This window comes from Zootoca vivipara, chromosome Z2 (assembly GCF_965207765.1).
Source record: "Zootoca vivipara chromosome Z2, rZooViv2.hap1.1, whole genome shotgun sequence".
Classification (NCBI taxonomy): domain Eukaryota; kingdom Metazoa; phylum Chordata; class Lepidosauria; order Squamata; family Lacertidae; genus Zootoca; species Zootoca vivipara.
The window spans coordinates 47,557,839-47,577,240 of NC_142585.1; the positions used below are offsets into that span (position 1 = coordinate 47,557,839).

At 46.1% G+C, this 19,402-nt stretch overlaps 1 protein-coding gene across 1 annotated transcript; it reads right to left on the bottom strand.

Moving 5' to 3' along the window:
- Window positions 1–959: 959 nt before the first annotated feature.
- CDK9 (cyclin dependent kinase 9) lies at window positions 960–13,210 on the bottom strand. Its single transcript, XM_035102283.3, has 7 exons — window positions 12,951–13,210; window positions 9,223–9,304; window positions 7,737–7,827; window positions 5,194–5,360; window positions 4,848–5,019; window positions 3,035–3,183; window positions 960–2,287 (listed from the first exon to the last, which is right to left on the bottom strand). The coding sequence occupies exons 1-7, from the start codon at window positions 13,139–13,141 to the stop codon at window positions 1,922–1,924; spliced, it is 1,218 nt and encodes a 405-aa protein (XP_034958174.1). The 5' UTR covers window positions 13,142–13,210; the 3' UTR covers window positions 960–1,921.
- Between the last annotated feature and the right edge of the window lie 6,192 nt (window positions 13,211–19,402).

Consider the following 19,402-nt stretch of genomic DNA (forward strand, 5'->3'; position numbering starts at 1 on the left):
TGAAAGTGACAGCAGCAGGGATTTGAGTAAAATGTTGAGGCACTATTCTGTCAGAGCTGTGTAAGAAACTACCCTGTTATCATCCAATGTTTCATGTTCTCATCCAATCTATCATTTCGATATAGATTAACAAAAACTACTTTATTATTTATACCCCTCCCATCTGGCTGGGTTCACTAGTGAGGAAGCGTTTGTTGCCACATAAAACAAAAAGAGATTCCCAGTATAATTTAGTGCAGCAGTGTAATCTGGCTGTATCATCTCCACCCAAAAACCAAAGGCAGAAATGCATGCCCTTTTAAACTAAATTCAGGCCAAAGAATTATTTTTTGAGAGTTAATATACATTTTACAATACCAAATAAAATTTAGCAGTACACCCGTACTGTTAATGTGGGTTAACACCTCCTTTTAAAGTATTCTAGTTGCAATTCCCTTAGAGGTCTGTGGAGTAGGATCTGACTGGCTGAAAGCCATCATCTGAGGACTGGCAGGTGGTTGGATGCGATATAGAGGGGAGACTGTGTATTCCTTCCCAGCAGGCCCCCTCCCTGCCCCAATATGCCCTATTTTTGGGTATTCCACTGGACAGAACGATCACAGTTGTAACTTCTAAGAGAAGATCAATCAGCACTCTTCATTCCAAACCTCCTGATCAGAATGGTATTTACTTATTATTGATTTCTTTTATCCCACATTTTCTCAGAGGAGTTCAAAATGACATACATAGTTGTTCCATTTTATCTTCATATCCACCCTGCAAGTGAGGTAAGCCAAGAGATAATGTGTGTGTGTGCAGGCATATGAGAGACAGACAGACAGACAGACAGGTCCAAAGTCATTCAGCTCCAAAAGGGAGAATTTGTACTCCACACCTAATCTGAGACTTTTAACTACCATACCACACCGCTGGCCAACTCTGCAATCTAAAAAATAAAGAAACTCTTACACAGTACCAAATATATATGCAAATACCTTTTATTATTACAGTTGAGCTATTTAGAAAAAGACCAGAACATGATAAAAGTATAATACAGGTAAGTATCCCCACCCATTCCCAGGGTGGAAAGTCATCAGACCTCTTGCCTTGTTAGGCCCAAGTAAGTGAGCATTTACTGCCTGCTGTTGTGACTTTTTAATAATAATAATAATAAAGCTTGAAGTCTACAAAATCCATGGCAGAGCTACGTAGTGGTTCAGCAAAAAGATTAGAATTCAGTTTCTCAAACTTGGGTGACCACCTGTTAGACTACAACTCCCATCATCCATAGCTAGGATGACCAGTGGTCAGGCATGATGGGACTTGTAGTCCAACAGCTGGGGACCTCTAAGAAACACTGGTTAGATGGCCATCCTACAGTGGCTCAAGGATGGGTCCGCATTCTTCTCTGCCACCACGGGAAGGCTACCTCTGTTACCAAAGCCTGGGAGATCTGCAGCTTGCTTCCTGGCCACCCTAACCAACCCACCGCCACAACACGTGTGGAGCTTGCTGGCAGAAGTGGACAGGCCCCACGGTATGATCCAAAGTCAGCAGCCATTCTTGGACACAAGACCCTACCCATTCTGCTCCATGCTCCTGCACACCAGATACACACTTTCCTAGCAGTGCAAATTCATAGAACCAATGGATTTTTTTTAAAAAAAAGTTCGATATTGTTTCAGTACTTTAGAAATCAACAAGCACAGAAAAGCCGCAATTCAGTCTGTGATAGCCCAGCTAGGCAGAAATCTACACACCTATCCAGTGTTTAATCTAGCCCTGCAGCTCCTAAAACACAGACACACAGCTGTTTTGTTCTCTTCCCACCAGTTTTTGTTTTGTTTTGTTTTGCAACAGTAAAAAAAAAACAGCTGAAACAAATCATTTTCGTTATTCCATTGGAAACCGGTACTCCATTCTTGTTCTTGGTCCACAGCCATCAGAACACTCTGTCGAACTCTGTCTGATTGGTCGCCACTGGATTCCTGCCCTGATTGGCCGGCTGCTGTGGCATATGCCCACCCCTCCTCCTGGGAGGAGCCAGGTACTCAAACATGGATTGGTTATGGGTGGAGAGCATGTTTTTGAGATCCGAGGGCATAGGGTCGGACCAGAAGAAGTCATGATTCAGGGCGTCATCGCTATCTATCCTTTGGGCAGGATCCAGGACCAGCAGCTTATCTATGAGATCCAGAGCATATGGGTCTTTGACGTACGCCTTTAGCCGCTCCTTCACCTTGCGCTTCTGCCCTTTCGGCAGGTCCAGCTTCTCATACAGTTCGTACTTATCCATGTTTGGCCACACCTAAGGAGTTACCAGACAAGGATTAAATCCAGAAGGAGGAGAGTGATAACCCATTTCAGAACCAGAGCAGCACACAGAAACGCCGTTTACCTTCCCGCTGTAGTGGTACCTATTTATCTACTTGCACTTTGACGTGCTTTCGAACTGCTAGGTGGGCAGGAGCTGGGACCGAGCAACGGGAGCTCACCCCGTCACAGGGATTCGAACCGCCGACCTTCTAATCGGCAAGCCCTAGGCTCTGTGGTTTAATCCACAGTGCCACCTGCGTCCCGAATGTTGCTGTACTGCACAGCAAAGTGTTTGATCCCACAGCAGAATCTGAACATGGTTTTCTCAGAGGTAATTTCCACTTTCCTTGGTGAAGCTTCTTCCAGGAAAGCAAGAACAGAAAGGCAGCCTTAAATGCTATAAATTATCCTAGGCTAGGAAAAACTTTTTTAAAAACAACAACAAAGTGTATAAATCTCAATTAAAATAGTCAAAGAGTGGGAAGTATGTGAGGGCCTCTGCTGTGCTTTGCATGGAAAAGGCACCATGCTCACTCCCCCCCCAGCATCTCTCAATAGGGGCATAACCAGTTGGAGAGCGTCAGTGCAGTGAAGTAGATGGACCAAGTAGATGGACCCCATGTTTCTAAAAACAGCAGTTTAAATATGATCCAGAGATTCAAATGCCATACCTACTAAATTCAGCTATTGGTCAAGCATGTGGTCAGGATTTCATCACCTGATAGATTACAGAACCTACCTCCGGGGTTATGCATCCACAAAGCTGGCTGATGAGAGTGAGCTGGTGCTGTTCTGTGTTTCCCTGCATGATGGGGCTTCGGGTCCACATCTCTGCCATTATGCATCCTGCGCCCCAGAGATCAATGGGTGGTCCATAATCTCGTTCCCCTAAGCAGAAGGAAACTCATTAATTAACCTCAAAGAAACCAGGGCTGGACAACACAGCTTCAAAAACACATTGGCAATTTGCTTCCAGTCTCAACTGGAAATCCTAGGGTTGCATCCAATTAAGGTGCCCAAGTTAGCCAGTGGGTCTACTCTAAGTAGGATTAACAATCCATTGTGTGGGTCTTTAAAGCCCTAGAATGTTTGTATTGCATTTTAAATACGGTGAGGTATAGATTCCTCAGGTAAACAAAAAGCATAAGTAGGCTATTTCTTTACAATCTATCAGCAATTTACAATGCAAATTAAAAAAGACAAACAAGGTAAGTGAGCAATTCAAAACAGTCTTCTCTTTTAACAGTTTGTCTAATCATGCTTTGTGAAGAGGACTTCCATGCAGAAGATTAAGAGGAGGAGGAAGGAGAGGCATGGAAATGCGAAAGACCACCAGAGAAGGAATGGAGTGGTGCACCCCTCTTTCCCAGACTTGCTTTGCACAAAGGCTGCAGCTCAGCGGCAGAATGCCTGCTTTGCATGTAGAAGGTCTCAGGTCCTATCCCCGGCAGCCTCTCCAGGTAGCAGAACCCTGCCTGAAGCCCCAGAGAGATGCCTGTGAGTCAGTGTTGCCAGTTCTGAGCTAGGTGGGGCCATTGGTCTCTCGGGAGAAGGCAGCTTCCTATGCGGAAGGCAAATCTTTCACTAGTCACTTAAGGGGCCAGTAGCAACGAGCATAATTAAGATCCCTTCTGCCTGAAACAGTAAATGCTTGCCTGCACTACACTGCTTCATGTGGTTGTGAAGATTTCTATGCTGAGGAGAAAGGTGGCAAACAGACATGCTCCTCTTTATTTTTTTCAGGCCTTACCCACACAATGCTAAATGCAGGAGTAAAGTTGATTATCTTTCTTAAAAGGTAATGTCCTATGAATACGCAAAAAGGAACTTGTAAACCCCATCAAACCCGGCTCCCTCCTCCCTTCTAGCATGTCCCCGTAGTCATGCTGTAATCTGCAATGCTACCTGGCCTGCTGGCAACCAAACAAACTGTTGCATGACCACAGCCATACCTTTTTATTATATGTGTAAGATCTCAGGGGTATGAAACCCTCCAGCCCTTTCGCTTTCCATCCCTTTGAACTCTGCCCAGGACATGCTCCCTCTCTTCTGGTCAATTGCCATACAGGCCTTGCTGTGATGGACTCCCCTGAAGTGCTTTTGCCTGACTAGAATGTGCCACTGAAATGTGCCTCTTGCTTGCCAGTATGTATGGGGAGTGCATACATATACATAAATGTCTCCAGGGGCTGTGTGACTGGAATGTAGCCTACTGAAAATCTTATCTGTTGCTCTACCTGCACTCACCTCTGTCCCGGCTAGGGTTGCCCGACTCAATAGAGGACAGGACTTCTGTGCCTTTAATTGCCCTGCTCTCTTTTGAGTCTGGAAACCTTAAAGAGACACCAGCAGACCCTTTGTTTAATTTCCAAGCAAAGTCCTGTCCTCTATTGAGTCTGACAACCCTAGTCCCTGCCCATCACTGGAATGCAGCCCCTGGAAGGCTGCCCACAAGGGAATGCGGTTTTTGGACAAAAAAAGCTTCTTTAAGAGGTTGAAGGGGAAAGCACAAACAGGCAATTACCCCCCCCCCCAAATAAATTATTGCCTACCCAGGAGCAGCTCCGGAGGACGATACCACAAAGTCACCACCCTGTTAGTGTAGCGATTGGGCTGGCTGTTCTTTGCCAGGCTGAAGGCCCGAGCCAGGCCAAAGTCGGCCAGCTTCAGAACACCATCACGGGTGATAAGCACATTGGCTGCTTTCATGTCCCGATGCAAGATCTGGAGAAGGAAAACAATTGGGTAGATGTAGAAAAAAGATTTATAAAAAGGTGCATTCTGAGAAGTCACAGGGCCAGCAGGCAGAAAATCCCAAAGCTACAGTTCACAACTTCCTTCAGGTCAAGAAGCCTGGGAGCAGGGGGAAACCTCAAGCAGAGAAGACCCCCTCCTCACCTTATTACGGTGGATGTAGTACAGGCCGTTCAGGAGCATTTGCATGACTTTCTTGATCTCCGAAAGTGTAAACTTGACGTGGGCATTGCTGAGGAGTCCAGCCAGGTCATGCTCGCAGAAGTCAAATACCAGGTAGATGCTGCCCTTGCAGCGGTTGTACGGAGAGGCTGTAGGAATTAAAAGGAAGCAGCTGCAATCACAGTCTTGCCTTCAAAGGCTCAAGGCAGGTTAAGGCACAAGGATACAGCATCAAAAATCATCTGACATAGAAGGAAAAGATTTAGTACTCACAGATCCACCCAAAAATGCAAAGCAAAGTGTCTATCCTTCCCACCTCCCCAAATGAGAACTGATTCTGTCCTTCACATGCTGCCACTCTGCGCAGCCCTCTCTCACAGAACCACCTCCCACAGGGGGCAGGCGTAGCCAATATTGTGCCCCCCAGAAGCTGTTGCACATCAGCTCCAGCCAGTCTCACTAACTATCGGGCGGGATGGGCATGCCAGTACTCAAGACAAAAAACACATGCAAAATATACAGATTTATTTACACACAAAGCTACCTCGGATACGGAGCATGACAACCTTTGGAGGGGACCATATTGACTTATTGGCATTGGCATCCATCTTGAGAGACATCTTGTGCCTCCAAGGGTGAAGCCAAACTACTGCATTAGTAACACCACAGTGACCTCCCCAGGGTGCAAGCCTGGGCAGTTTGTTTGTTTGTTAATGTTATAATTATTTATTTGCCGGGGGGGGGGGGAGAGAAACACACACCCCACACCCCCTACCCTCCACCCCCTAGTTGTGCAACTTTTATATCAATACTGACATACAACTAAATACCTGGTGATTTCCTTTCCACCCTTTTCCTGGTTTCTTTATTTTTCTACTAAATCGCATCGTCCAAATTTTTAATCTTTGAATTTCTTCCTCTGTTAAATTCTATTACAGGCAGCCCTCCAGATGTTTTGGCCTACAACTCCAAAACATCTGGAGGGCCGAAGTTTGGGGATGCCTGTTATAGAAGAAAGAGGAGGCTTCTCCCTACCAGATTTCCAAATCTACTTTCAGGCATCATGTTTATGGTGAATAAAAGATTGGGTGTTGTTGGAAAATATCAGAGGTTGAAATTTGGAATGACTCAATATAGAATTTGGGTAGCATGCCTGCCTATGGTAAGGAAAGGCAAACATTTATAAAACCTTTATAAATCATGTGACCAGGAAAAAAAATTATACAGAGTATGGAAAAAGTATAAAAATGCCTGTTCTATAATCTATATCAGTCATGACTTTGTGTTTTATTCTGGGCTTCCTTCCCTACCAGATAAACCTTGATATATTTTTCTGCCATCTTTGAAGCATCAAGTGTTGTCAATGAATGGGATATTTTTAAATAAGAATAACATTTTTGGAAGGAGGGCAAGAGCAAGATTTTTATAGCCGAAATCTAGCCCAATAACAATAGTTTCATTTCCCCCCATATTTCCATACTTCTCTTTATTTCCTTCCAAACCTTTACGTAAGTTATCTTGGTAAATATTATAGTTATTCGCTGTTAACCAGATCCCCAGATATTTAATTTTCTTTCTCTACTTTCCACCCAGACATGATTTCTAGATCAGGCATAGGCAAACTGGGCCCTCCAGATGTTTTGGGACTACAACTCCCATCATCCCTTATCGCTGGTCCTGTTAGCTAGGGATCATGGGAGTTGTAGTCCCAAAACATCTGGAGAGCAGAGTTTGCCTATGCCTATTCTAGATCCGTTTTTTTGCTTGGTTGTCCATATTTTTAACCATCATCTTGGTTTTTCCTTTATTTAATTTGAAAGCAGCTAGTTTTCCAAACCCGCCTACCTCTTCTATCACTTCTGGTACGTTCTTGCTCAGTTGTTCTAAAGTTAATACTAAGTCATCCGCAAATGCTTTTAATTTATAGTTTTGCTGCCCAGGTGCTGGGCAGTGTGTTTGCAGGCCGTGGGCTGCCCAGATGACAAGACACCCCACCCCACCCCTTGCCGATGTGATCCAAAGGAAAGCAGAGCAATGGCACCAGCTTGGCTGCAGGAGCTGCCGGAAGGAGGCGTACAGGCCCCATCCAACCGCCTTAGGGATTCCACTCTGAATTAGTGTAGGGTTTGCTCCTGAGCCTTTTCTTCTCCCAAAGATATCTTGCAAGGTTTAAGTGCAGGTTTAAGATCAGAGTTTGCCTTCTCCTGGATGGGCTACTTTGGCAGGCTGATGAGCCCTATCTGCACCTCACTTCCCTCAACAGCACATGCAGGAACCACCAGGACCCGCTCCCCATTCATATCTTTATAGTGCTGCTGTTTTTACATTCATATATTATAAGCAGTCTTGGGATACTTTTTTTTTAGTGTGGAAGGGTGGCATATGCCTAAATCTAACCAATCAATTGTATCATATGAGTTGTGGGATAGTGATTTCTCAATGCCTTGGATTGCGATTATTATCTCCAGCTTTCGTAAGAACTTACCAATCATAAAAACTGCCTTTTTTGCAGCCACAATTCTTACCTTTGGTCCTGCAGATCTCAATGAGATTCACGACGTTTTCATGCTTGAGTAGTTGGAGGATTTTGATCTCCCGTAGGGCTGTGATGGGGAACTAAAAAATTAACCCAGACAGTCAGTTAGAAAACTTTAATAAATGTTAGAGATCTATGCTAAACCATAGCTTATTATAAACCAGCAGTGCACTGGTTCACATTCCTATAGTTTGTAACATGTTGCTCTGCCCTTCCAGGAGCAGCAAACCACAAGCTTTGACTTACAATGACATGCAAACTAGAAAACCTGGCTTGTTTCTTTTCAGAAAAAAACCACAATGGTTAACAAAGTTTCTTCTCATTTTATTTATTTTATCTATGAATCCCTTCCCTTGAGGACTTCCAAAGGAGTTTATAGTACAACAATGTACATATTAATTGATTGATATTTATTACGGCCATTGGCCCATCACCAACAATGTCCATAAAACAATCACATACATAGAAAAACAACTGCACATATTAAAACAATTATTAATATTAAAAACAGCTTTTAAAAACACCATGTAAATAAGATCCATTCGTATTCAAGACAGATGCCAACTGGGACAAAGATTTTAAAAGGTTTGTTGAAAAATGAATGTCTTCAGCAGGCTCCAAAAAGATTACAGAGGAGGCTCCTGTCTGATATGAAACAAGAGGCCGTCTCATCCGATACCGTAGGTGCCACCAACCTAAAGACTCCATTCTGACAATGTGTGGAATGGATCTCCTTACAGAATGGCACCTGCAATATTAAGTTGGCTACGCAAGGAATAAGGTGGTCCTCTAGGTACAGGACTTTGTACCCCAATGTTTATCCAGTAACTAATTGGCAGCTGTTGAGGGGCCTCCTCTTTGGGGTTTTGGCCAAAAGATTTGTTTCTACTTCTGCAAGCCTTAGGGTTCCTGCCAAGACTCACCCCTCTCTTCCACATGCCATTTGGGCAACACAAGCATTAACCCCTCTAAGCATGAACACCAGAAACAGAAGGAATTATGATACAGCAGAATAAATCCACTGCTGCAAGATGGTGAGACGGCTTTTAAAAAAAATGATGCCACAAATTCATACAGGGTGCGTTTCTCAAGTGGGATCAGTCCTGAGAGCCACAACGAAACTTCCCCTATCAGAGGCCAGGCAGGCAGTCACCTTTACTGTACATAGCCAAAGGTCTTTATAGAGGCAACATACTGCTGAATGGTAAACGCAAGGATAATAAAGGAAGACTACTGACTTCATGTTCTGCATTAGAGCTTCCTGGAAGCATCTGCCTGACCACTCTTTGAAACAACACTACAACAGATGAACCCACCTCCCCCTGATCCAGGTTGCCGCACCCAATTTTGCACCCACATCCTGTTCCAAAGCTACTTTACCTCCCATGCTCATAATCACCCTTACACACACACACACACACACACACACACACACACACACACTGCCCCACATCCCCAACAGAGCACAAACTTACCCCCTCTTTTTCATTCTCCATCAACACCTTCTTCAATGCAACTTTTTTGCCTGTTTGACGATGTTTTGCTTTGAACACTTCCCTGGAGAGAAAAGGGGAAGTGTTAAGATTCACCGAGGACCTAAAGGTGTTTCCATCTGCAAACTCCCCAGAGACGTCTGACTAACTGTTGCTGGATAAATGCTGACTGGAACTCCCGGGTTCCAGAGGAACATCTCTCAGAACATCAGTTGCTGGGAGACGAACAACGGTGCTATCTTCACGTGCTCAGCTTCAGGCCTAATCCAGCAGGACCTTTCTTGACTTCCTGTGCAGTCCTCATGTAATTGAACAGGGAAAGTGCAGCTACCCTTCTAAAAATAATAAAGCCCACACAAGTGGCAGAGTCTTTGGTCTTCTTCACCCAAGGTATACACACAATGAATGGCTTTTTTTGGCACATGTACATGGAGTGAAGCTGCCACTTGATGAGGTACCCTTGGAACAAACAGGCACTGTTCAAAAAGTGCTCGAGTTTTGTTTTGTTTTTTTGTAAAGTATGTGCACCCGATATAAGAAAGTGCATGTGGGAGAAAAGTTGAATCTTACAGTATCCTGCTGATAAGAAAAGGAAGGAAGAATAGGCTTGAAACACTGGCTGATGTGTTAAGATGGTATCCTGTGTCAGGCACATGGAAGGCTTTGCAGAAGGACACAAAACAGTATGAGGAATCCAAGCAAGCAGGCACATGTTATTCGAGAGGAACTGGATGAAAGAACAGGAGACCACCATCAAGAAGGTACTGTCCCACCACTGCTTCGATTGGCACTTCTTCTAGTCTAAAATTTAACTAGTTTTCCACAGGGTTTCTCAGACAGCAGGCCAGGACCCACAACTGAACTTTTAATGAGGGCTCAGTGGTTACAGCCGGCCCCCTACCTCCTCACTTACCAGTCCCACCCACTAGCCTTTTGGTTTGGAAAAAGGCCTGAAAACCAGCAACTTCTTGCATGCAAAGTAAAGGTGGCTGGAGACAAAGAAATTTGGGGGAGAGATCTCTCTCCTCTGAGGGGAAAGGGAAAGTTCAGTAGTGTTGAAAGAATTTAGAAAGCAAGATGAAAGGTTAATAATAATAATATCTAATTTAATAAACAAAGAAACTGGGAACAGAAAGGAAGGGGATATCAGAGGCAAGCTGCTTTAGAAGCAAGTGAAATGGAAAAGTATAAGAGAAAGGAGATTTTAAAAACTGGCAATCTGAGTATGGGTGGGAATAAGGTGCAAGCAGAGTGTGAAAGGAGTCTGGTAGATATAGGTAACTGAGAAGAGAGAAAAATGAAAGCAAAGCCCTTCTGCACTTAAAAGCTCAGCAGATTCTGCCTAAAATGGGGAGAGCGAGCTGCAACACACTCAGAACATATGTCTGTATTTGGCCTGAGGAAAGCTCAGCTTTGGAACTCCTTGTCACAAGGAAAATGCTGTGGCACCCTGGGGTGCTTTTAATGATGGCCGGGGTGCCATGGGCAACACTGTCCTCTGTCCCTCTTTCCTTCCCTCCCTTCTCTGATGCCCTCACACGTCTCTGCCTCCCAAAGGCTTGGGCGACTGTTTGTTGTAGCAGCTCCCCAGGCGAATGGTGCCTCTGGGGCTGGTTGCCAGGAGCTGAGGTGGCCTCAGAGTGAGTAAGCAAGCAAGCAAGCAAGCAGGTGAAGGAGCCCAGCCAGCCAGTCCACCAGCCCTTGCTGTTGGGAATGGACAGACAAGTGGGAGGCCAGGCAGGCAGGCAGGTGCTGTGCTGGCCTTTCTTGTGCTTGCTGTGTGCAAGGCCTGCCTGGGAGCTGAGTGCCTGGTCCTGCCTCCCAAGGTAAGGTGCTGGCCTCATGTTCACCTTTGGCCAGTCTCTGTTGGGCCACTAAGGCTGGGGGCATCCTCTTCCCAGGCCCCTGTGGGGCAGTGTGAGGAGGCACCTCTCTTTGGGGCATGTTGGGGAGCTCAGAGGCCAGGGGTGGCAGCCCAGAGGACTCCCGAGGAGAGGAGGCTGAGGGAACACTCCACAAGGGAGGGTGCTTGAAAAAGGGTGAGAGGCTGCCAGCTCTGCAGGCAAGGGGTGACATAACTGGGCTCCTGAGCCCCACAAGGGTACCGCAGAAAGAATGAAGTTGGTCAAGAGAGCCATGGACTCAAAAAGGTTGAAAACCTCTGGATTAGATGGTTGTTGTCCCCTGTAGTGGTGACTTTCTAGTGATCTATGGAAGGGAATCAGGTACTCATAATTATGTGTGCCTGTAGAGGATGTCTGAGCTTCGTGGCTCCCTTGATATACCTCTGCTGCCTGAATTATGAAAATCCTGGTCTTGGACATAGGTTTCTGGGATGATTACTGACTCCATCTCTTTCCACCTTTAAAACACGTTTCAGTCTGGGTTGCAAGAAACAGGCCTGTGTTGCCATTTGTTTCATGCCTGACTGTAAAACATTTGGCTCAATAGATCTGGGTAAAAGGGCATCTGTTAATCTTCCTTCCTTCCTGTTAGCCTTTGAAAAGCTGACAAACCTGTTTTCTGACAAGACACTGTTAATCTATGCAAGAATTCCTGGGCTCCTTTCCTGTCTTTAGTTGTACACGCTTTGAAGTCCAGGAAGTCTTTTTAGCATCTTGGTGTTAGTTCCAGATCTCCCCAACAGTATCAGATTCAAGGTGGGAGGAAACCTGGGAGGGGTTTTAGAAGTTAGGATGAATTCTATTGGATGATTTGAATCTTTGTAACCTTTTGATATTGTAATAAAAAGATCTGGCGAAGGGAAAGAGAGTTGCACTTTTCCTCCCAGAGATTTGCTGGTTGAATCTTTGGTCCTTTGTCTTTGTTTTCAATGTGGTATTCCCACAGTCCCCCCCACAAGTAAGGTGGCTCTCTCATGCAATTTGAACCTGGGTCCCCTCAGGCCACATCCTGCCTCTTTTTATGATCTTACTTGGAGTGGAGGCATAGCAGAATGCTTCCAGAAGCAAGACTTTCTCTCCAGCTAATCTATATCCTGGGGTTATTAAGGTGATAAAATGGGGGTGGGTCTGAACCACCTATGCAGCCTTGGTCTTCTCCAAGGGAAAAATAATACCAGTACAGTAATTAATAAAGGCTGTCTGCAATCAGTGAAAGGAGCTGATGCGGTGGAAGCAATTCAGTGTGTGAAGCAGGCGAGTTATTTAAGAGGCAACAAGACTTTTGGGGAGGACAGCAAGGAGCTTAAGGGGGAAACGTGGCCCGTGTCTGCGTTGGGAAGGGGGACCTCAAGCTGCTGTGGTGGGAGCTTGACTGGAGAGCAACTAGGGGAGGCAACTGATCGGGAGGGGTGAGGCCTAGAACAGGAAGAACAGAGGAAGCCAACTCTACAGGAGGCCAGAATGAACGCGAGGCAATGGGATCTCCAAAATGTTGTTGTTTGTGGACCTTAAGGTCCTCCGCGGGGCATACCAGGAGAGGCGCATAGGGCTTTAAAGGTCAAAACCAGCACCTTAAACCTGATCCTGTGCTCCACCGAGAGCCAGTGCAGCTTGCAGGAAGGACGTCTGTTGGGACCCTGTGCTAAGAGCCCATAAGGGAGGCGGTGGGGCTGGAGCAGTGGGGGAGCCTGTAGGGAGGTGGGGAGCGTGGAGCAGGGGTTGGGGGACCCTCTTGGGGGGTGGGGGGGATCTATAGGGAGGTGGGAGGGGCAGGGTGGGGTGGGGGGCTCCCCGGCAGAGACTCACCCGAAGGTGCCTTGCCCAATCTTGGCCAGCTTCTCGTACTTGGAGACCTCGTCGCAGTAGGGACACTCCACCGCGTCGTACTGCTTGGCCATGGCGGAGCCGGCGCCCCTGATCTCTTCTGGCTGCCGCCGGCCTCCGTCCGAGGGGCGCAGCGGCACGTTTCCGGGAGCGCTTCCGCCCGGCCGCTCCATTTCTGTGCAGTTCCCCTCGTCCCGCCGCCACGCACGCCACTTCCGGGGCGCAGGGACTCGCTGCCGTGAGGCATGCTGGGCTTTGTAGGCAAGGCGGGGCGGGGCAAGTCCTAGGGGAGAGGCCCGCCTCGCCCCGCCCCGCCGTGAAACCTGCAGGGCAGCGCGCGGCCTCAAGAGGGAGCCAAACCGCTGCCTTTTATCAGGACAGGTGGGGTTCAACAGATAAAGATGAGATGAGGCGGAATAGGGGGTGCTGACCCTGGCAAATTTCTGCCTCAATTGTTTTAACTCGGATTTCCCCCCTCCCGTCTGTATAATTTGTAGGTGCTGCACCCTCAAAAGGCAGGCTCATCCATCCATCAGGCAACTCTTATTTCCATCTCCCAACCTTTGCTCTGTTTACCATCCAGCCTTGATCCTGAGTTTCTGAGAATGCCAAAAGCTGTTTGTGACATTTTGATGGGCCAAATAAAATGAGTTGTGGGGTTTTTTTTGTTTTTGTTATTTGTTTAGCTTGAGGGCTGCATTTCTCTCTTTCTCTCTCTCTCTTTTAAAAAAATTATTATTATTAAAGGTTTCTTGATTTACAAAAGTATGTGCAACGTCTCTCGAATTTTTTCCATTTATCATTTTTACAAATCAGTTTCATTTGTTGAGACATTGGGAAGAAGAGGGGGAGAGAGCTAGACGGCGGGGGGGGGTAGGTAGGTTGGGGGTTGGGTGACGATGCTTCTATTTTGCTTAATATACGTAGAGTTTGATGTCAGCGTTGCTTGTGTGGGTTCTCTTTTGTTCGCTTGTGTTCCTTTGGTGGTGAGAGAGATTTGGGTTGGCCTAGGGTGTGGTTGTTCATTTGCGGTTGGCTGTGGTGGTCTTTGTTTTCATGTGTGAGTGGGGTGGGTGGGTGTTTTGGATCTGGTTAGCCATATTGATTTGTATGCTGTCGGTAGATTTTTGCCATTGTCTTGTTGGGCTGTGTGATGAAGAGGTGAAGCCATCTTCTTCTGTTTGTCCCTGTGTCATTTTCAGTTTATTGGTTAATTTTTCTAGTACGGCTGTTTCCCATACTGTTTGGTACCATTGGTCCATGCTTACTCCTGACAGGTCTCTCCAGTGTCTGGTGATGATGTTTCTGGTCGCTGAAAGTAGGTGGGCTATGAGTTCTTTGTGGTAGGGCTACATTTCTCTGTGGGCAACTGTCACCCATGGTGGGCAGGGCCAGATGCAAAAGTGGGTGTGGCCAGAGGTAGACGTGGGTGGAGCAGTGAGTGTGAGTCATCCCTCTACTGTAGCCAACCATGGATGGGAACTGGAGGGTTCAATCACACCTGGAGGGCAACATGTTAGCTGTCCCTGCTGGCCACACAAAAGCCAGAGCCCTGAGCCATGGCCTCCGAAGGCAGCGGTTGTACTGGACAGTGATGCAGTAATAATGGAAAAAGATGCAGATATTCCCCATTAACCACTGCATTTGTAAATTAAAATATGTAAATTTTAAAAAGAGGCTTAGAAACCAGGCTTTCTAATGCAATCGTTTCCTGTTCCTTACTACTCATTTGTACAATTAAAATGTGACTAGGTAAAAGGTAAAGGGCCCCCTGACCATCAGGTCCAGTCGTGTCCGACTGTGGTCCCCCCCCACACACAGAGAGAGACACAAAGACACAACCATCCCTTGCAGCAGGATTGGTCGGTTGAAGACCCAGCCTGTCTTCAATAAGGAAAGTCAGGTGCTCCTCTCCATCTGGTAAACTGTCTTCTCAAGCTGCATATGCATGCTAACACTTCAGTATTCCCCCCCAATATATTTATTGGTTTTATAAACATTAAACCAGGGGTCCCCAAACTAAGGCCCGGGGGCCAGATGTGGCCCAATTGCCTTCTAAATCCGGCCCGCGGATGGACCAGGAATCAGCATGCTTTTACATGAATAGAATGTGTGCTTTTATTTAAAATGCATCTCTGGGTTATTTGTGGGGCATAGGAATTCGTTCATATTTTTCCCAAAATATAGTCCGGCCCCCCACAAGGTCTGAGGGACAATGGACCGGCCCCCTGCTGAAAAAGTTTGCTGACCCCTGCATTAAACAAACATACAACAAACACAGGACAAAATGCAAAATGCAAAATACAAAAAAAACCAATACATAATACAAAAATATATTAAAAAGAAATACAAAATACAAAAACAATAATCTTATTCTAACTTTAAATCTAAACTTACTGACTTCCTCTTTTCTCTCTCAACTGCATTTCAAAATATAACATCCTTAGTACTTTCCACATCTTATTCCATCTATTTTAAAAATTAAACATCTCAAAACTCTCATTAACTTGTCTAACATATTATATCTCTTATTATATCTTATCTTAAAATTCTATTTTTCTATAACACTTTTATCTAAATATCACTCTTTATTATCTCAACCTTTATCAAAATCTTAATATACCGGTACAATACGACCTTAACCAAATCTCTTCTGCAGCCTCCTTACACTTCCACATCTTATATTAAACTTAACAATCTTAAAGTTGTTTCTTAAATAAACTTTAACTTTATTCCAATCTTCCTCCACCGACTCTTCCCCCTGTTCACGGAGTCTTCCGGTCAGCTCAGCCAGTTCCATAAATGTTATGGAGATAACACTTCAGCATTTTTCATACCTTGACATTGTTTTATTATTTGCAGTGTTTCATTGTTTTAATCAGGTTAGTAAGCCGGATAACATACTTCAGAAAAATTCCTTCCAGTAGCACCTTAGAGACCAACTACCGGCAAGTTTATCATTGGTATGAGCTTTCGTGTGCATGCACACTTCTTCAGATACACTGAAACAGAAGTCACCAGACCCTTATATATAGTGCAGACATTTAAAAAGAAAAGAAAAAGAAAAAGAAATCAGGAATGGGCAGCAAGTAAATCGGGAGCTACTGGTTGACTCACAGTAGATCAGCGAGGATTTCTGACTCTAGGGCCTACCACATTGATTATCAGTGCAATATATTAAAAGAACCAAAGTGAGAGAAAAACCTATGCAGTGTTCTTATGAACAGCCACTGCAAGACAAATGCAGCATAAGCTGACATCAGACCAAAGCAGGCTTGAACTGGGCTGAGGGGAGTTGGTCAAAACAGGTGGTTTGTGAAGATTTGTTGTTGTCAAGCTCTTAATCACCCATCAATTAATTTTGTGGAGTTGGGGCAGAAGGCTAAGTGGTGAAAGGCACATGCCCCTGAATAAACACATTCCCTTGCAGAGCAAGAGGGGATTTCCATTTAGCGCAACACACAGGGCCAATCCTGGAATCGCTGGCCCGTCCCTGGGGTGGTTCAGGCTGCTTGCCGACTTCTTGACCCTTGGACAGACCAGTGCTCTGCTCTGCTGGTTGCCTAACCAACTGGCTTCCTTTCAGGCTGGGCCCAATCTGCTCACATTTCCTCCCCACTCCATCAGATCTTTCAGCTCTGATGCGAAAACAATGGATCAGTTTGTGCCCTGGACCAAAGGAAGTCTGGAATTCCTGTCATGCCCCAGCAGCTATCCAACAGCTCTGTGGCTCTGGGCCATCACGAACCTCCACACACCCAAAAAAGACTGAGGGTTGCAGAGGTACCCATATCTCAGTCCGGGGGGGCCTGTCTGGTGTTAGAGCACTGGATAGACAAACTATTTATTCTGATCCTTGTGCAGCACGTCAAAGCATTCTAAGCCTTTGATATGCACCACTGTGGTTCTTATAACAGGGATAGGGAGCCTTGAGATGAAAGCACCCCTCCAAACCTCTTTATCTGCCCAGCAATATTCTTTCCAAGGCCATGGCCATGGCCTTCAGTACTGTTCCATGCTCTGAGATGTAGCTCAAAAGCTTGTGCCTCTTTGGGCTCTGCTACTGCCATCCCTTCTCTTCTCACGGCTGCTCTGATTCTGTAGAAAGCAGCTTCCTGTTTCCCTTGTAAAAGGGGGTGCCAGGTGAGCCTCCCTGGATGAAACTAACAAAATGAAGAACCCACACAAGTGACACTGACACAAAACCCCACACATACACTAAGTAGAAGAACAGAAGCATAACTACCTGACCCTTCCCCCTGCCCTCTTCCCCCTATTTTCTTCTCAACTTAATACTGCATGCAACATCAATGTCTCACAACAAATGACACTGATCTGCAGAAAACACAAGCTGAAAAAAGAGACAGTGCACTTATTTTTGTAAACTAATAAATATTTAATAACAATTATAAAAAAACTAACAAAATGAATTTCGAAAGAAACAAATGTCAGGTTCTGCAGGAAGAACCAGCAGCACAAATCTAAGATGGGGGAGGCACCCGGCTTGCTAGGAGGACATATGAAAAGGATCTAGGGGTCTTAGTGGAACACAAGCTTGACATGAGTCAATCCTGTGATTGTCATGGACTGATTGGAAACAGAGGAATGGGGGGAGGAACCAGCTATGGAAGTCCCCAGGGAAGAGCCATGGGAGCGGTGGTGGAATGTCAGTGAGTGGTCACAGGAATAAGATGGGAAGAGTTGTCGGAAGCAGAAGAGGTAACAGGGTTTAGTGAGAAGGGAGAGTGTGTAGCAGAGAGTAGTCCAGAATCAGGGCAGAAGCTGAAGCAGGAAGGAGGGAGGAGAGAGGCCAAGAGGCAGAGATGAGTCTGGCCAGTGAAGAGGCACAAGTGTCTCGCCTTCCTGCTGTGACAAGCTCCTCTCCCACCTTGTTCCTCAGAACCAGAAGAGGTTTGAAAGGACGGAGGAGAAATTAGCACCACACAGACACAGTCTCTAATTCTAGGCTGCATCACAGATTCAAAGAATCTTTTGGTTGGAAGGGATCCCAAGGGTAACCTAGCCGAACACCCTGTAATTCAGGATTCTCAACTAGGTGGCCATCCAACCTCTGTTTAAAAACTTCCAAGGAGGTAAAGTCTACAACCCAACCTCTTGAGGTCCATTCCACTGTCAAACAGCAAAAGGGGGCACCACTACTGAAAATGCTTTCTCCCTGCTTTGTATTCTCCTTGAGATGTGCATCAAACAGAGATATCAACCCTCAGATGCTGATCTGTACTAAAAGATAGCCCTGGGCACATGCTGTATGCCCTCTGACCATCCAAGCATGCCTTGCTGACACAGAGTGAAGAGGAAGCAGGCTTGAAGTGGTGATGGGCTCAGCACAAGCATGCTCTCTGCTGTGGTTTTGTGGCCAGCCTTGTGGATTTCACACCATTCTCACAGCATGACATAGTCATTCTGGCTGCAGTAAGGCTGGCTGAATCTGCCAGTCAGGCTCTTCTTTTAAAAACTGTTACGTATTTTGCTTTGCTTTATACTTAGTTGCCCTGCAGATTATACTGTTGTGAGTTTGGGTGGGTGGGTGTCAGTCTGTTTGATGCCCTGAGCCCCTTCCAGTTCTTGATTTCCTGGATCTGTGGGAGTGGAAGACCACATTCCGTCATACAAACCTGCCCAGGTTCTGAGATCTTTAGGTGAGGCCCTTCGCTCGGTCCTGCCACCCTTGGTGGGGGCATGGGAGAGGGCCTTCTCAGTGGTGGCTGCTCCCAGACTCTGGAACTCCCTCCCTAGAGAAGCCAGACTGGTTCCCTCCTTGCCATCCTTCCACATGCAAGTGAAGATCTTCTTGTTCCAACAGGCTTTTGGGAACTGATGGCTTTTGTTATGCGGATCAGAAGATTCTAGGTTCGACTCCTGGCTGGCTCGCCATATTGTTATGAAAAATGTACCCCAAAATGCGTTGCCTTTTAAGAAGGACAGACGCGGGTCGGAAGCTCCAAAATTTGCACTAAGTTCAGCTCCGCCGGGAAAATGACAGAGACCACACGATGCTGTCAGGAAAAACAAACTGATCCCTTTATTGCAGAATGCAAAGCTACAGCTGTAGGGTCCCTGCCTCTGGAAAGAAGGAAGGAACCCCGGAAAATGGTAAAGTCCCCTTATATACCCTCCTGTCCCTGCATGGAAATCTCTGGACTGGGAGGGAGGGGGAGACAAGGGCGACAGGTGGGGGATCGGATTAGCTGGGTGCGGAGATGACTTTTCCTTTCAGATGGAGAGATGTCAATCGCTCTTCTCCTGTCGCTGATGGTGCTCCCTGTTGTTTGGCAGGAAGGGCAATCAGTCAAGATGGGTGCAGAGGTGGGGCAGTTCCTGGCGATTTCCGTGGGGTGGAAGTCCGCCCGGCAGGTGTTTTCCTCCAGGCCATGGAAGGGTGGGCTACGTTGAGGATGGCAATTTATTTGAAT

Excerpts from the sequence above, each read along its gene's own strand:
- CDK9 (XM_035102283.3), bottom strand. The coding sequence starts at position 13,141 with ATGGAGCGGCCGGGCGGAAGCGCTCCCGGAAACGTGCCGCTGCGCCCC. Across the intron at positions 5,020-5,193 it reads ACTACATCCACCGTAATAAG|ATCTTGCATCGGGACATGAA; the intron begins GTGAGGAGGGGG and ends TTCCTTCTCCAG. Across the intron at positions 2,288-3,034 it reads GTGGATGCATAACCCCGGAG|GTGTGGCCAAACATGGATAA; the intron begins GTAGGTTCTGTA and ends GTAACTCCTTAG.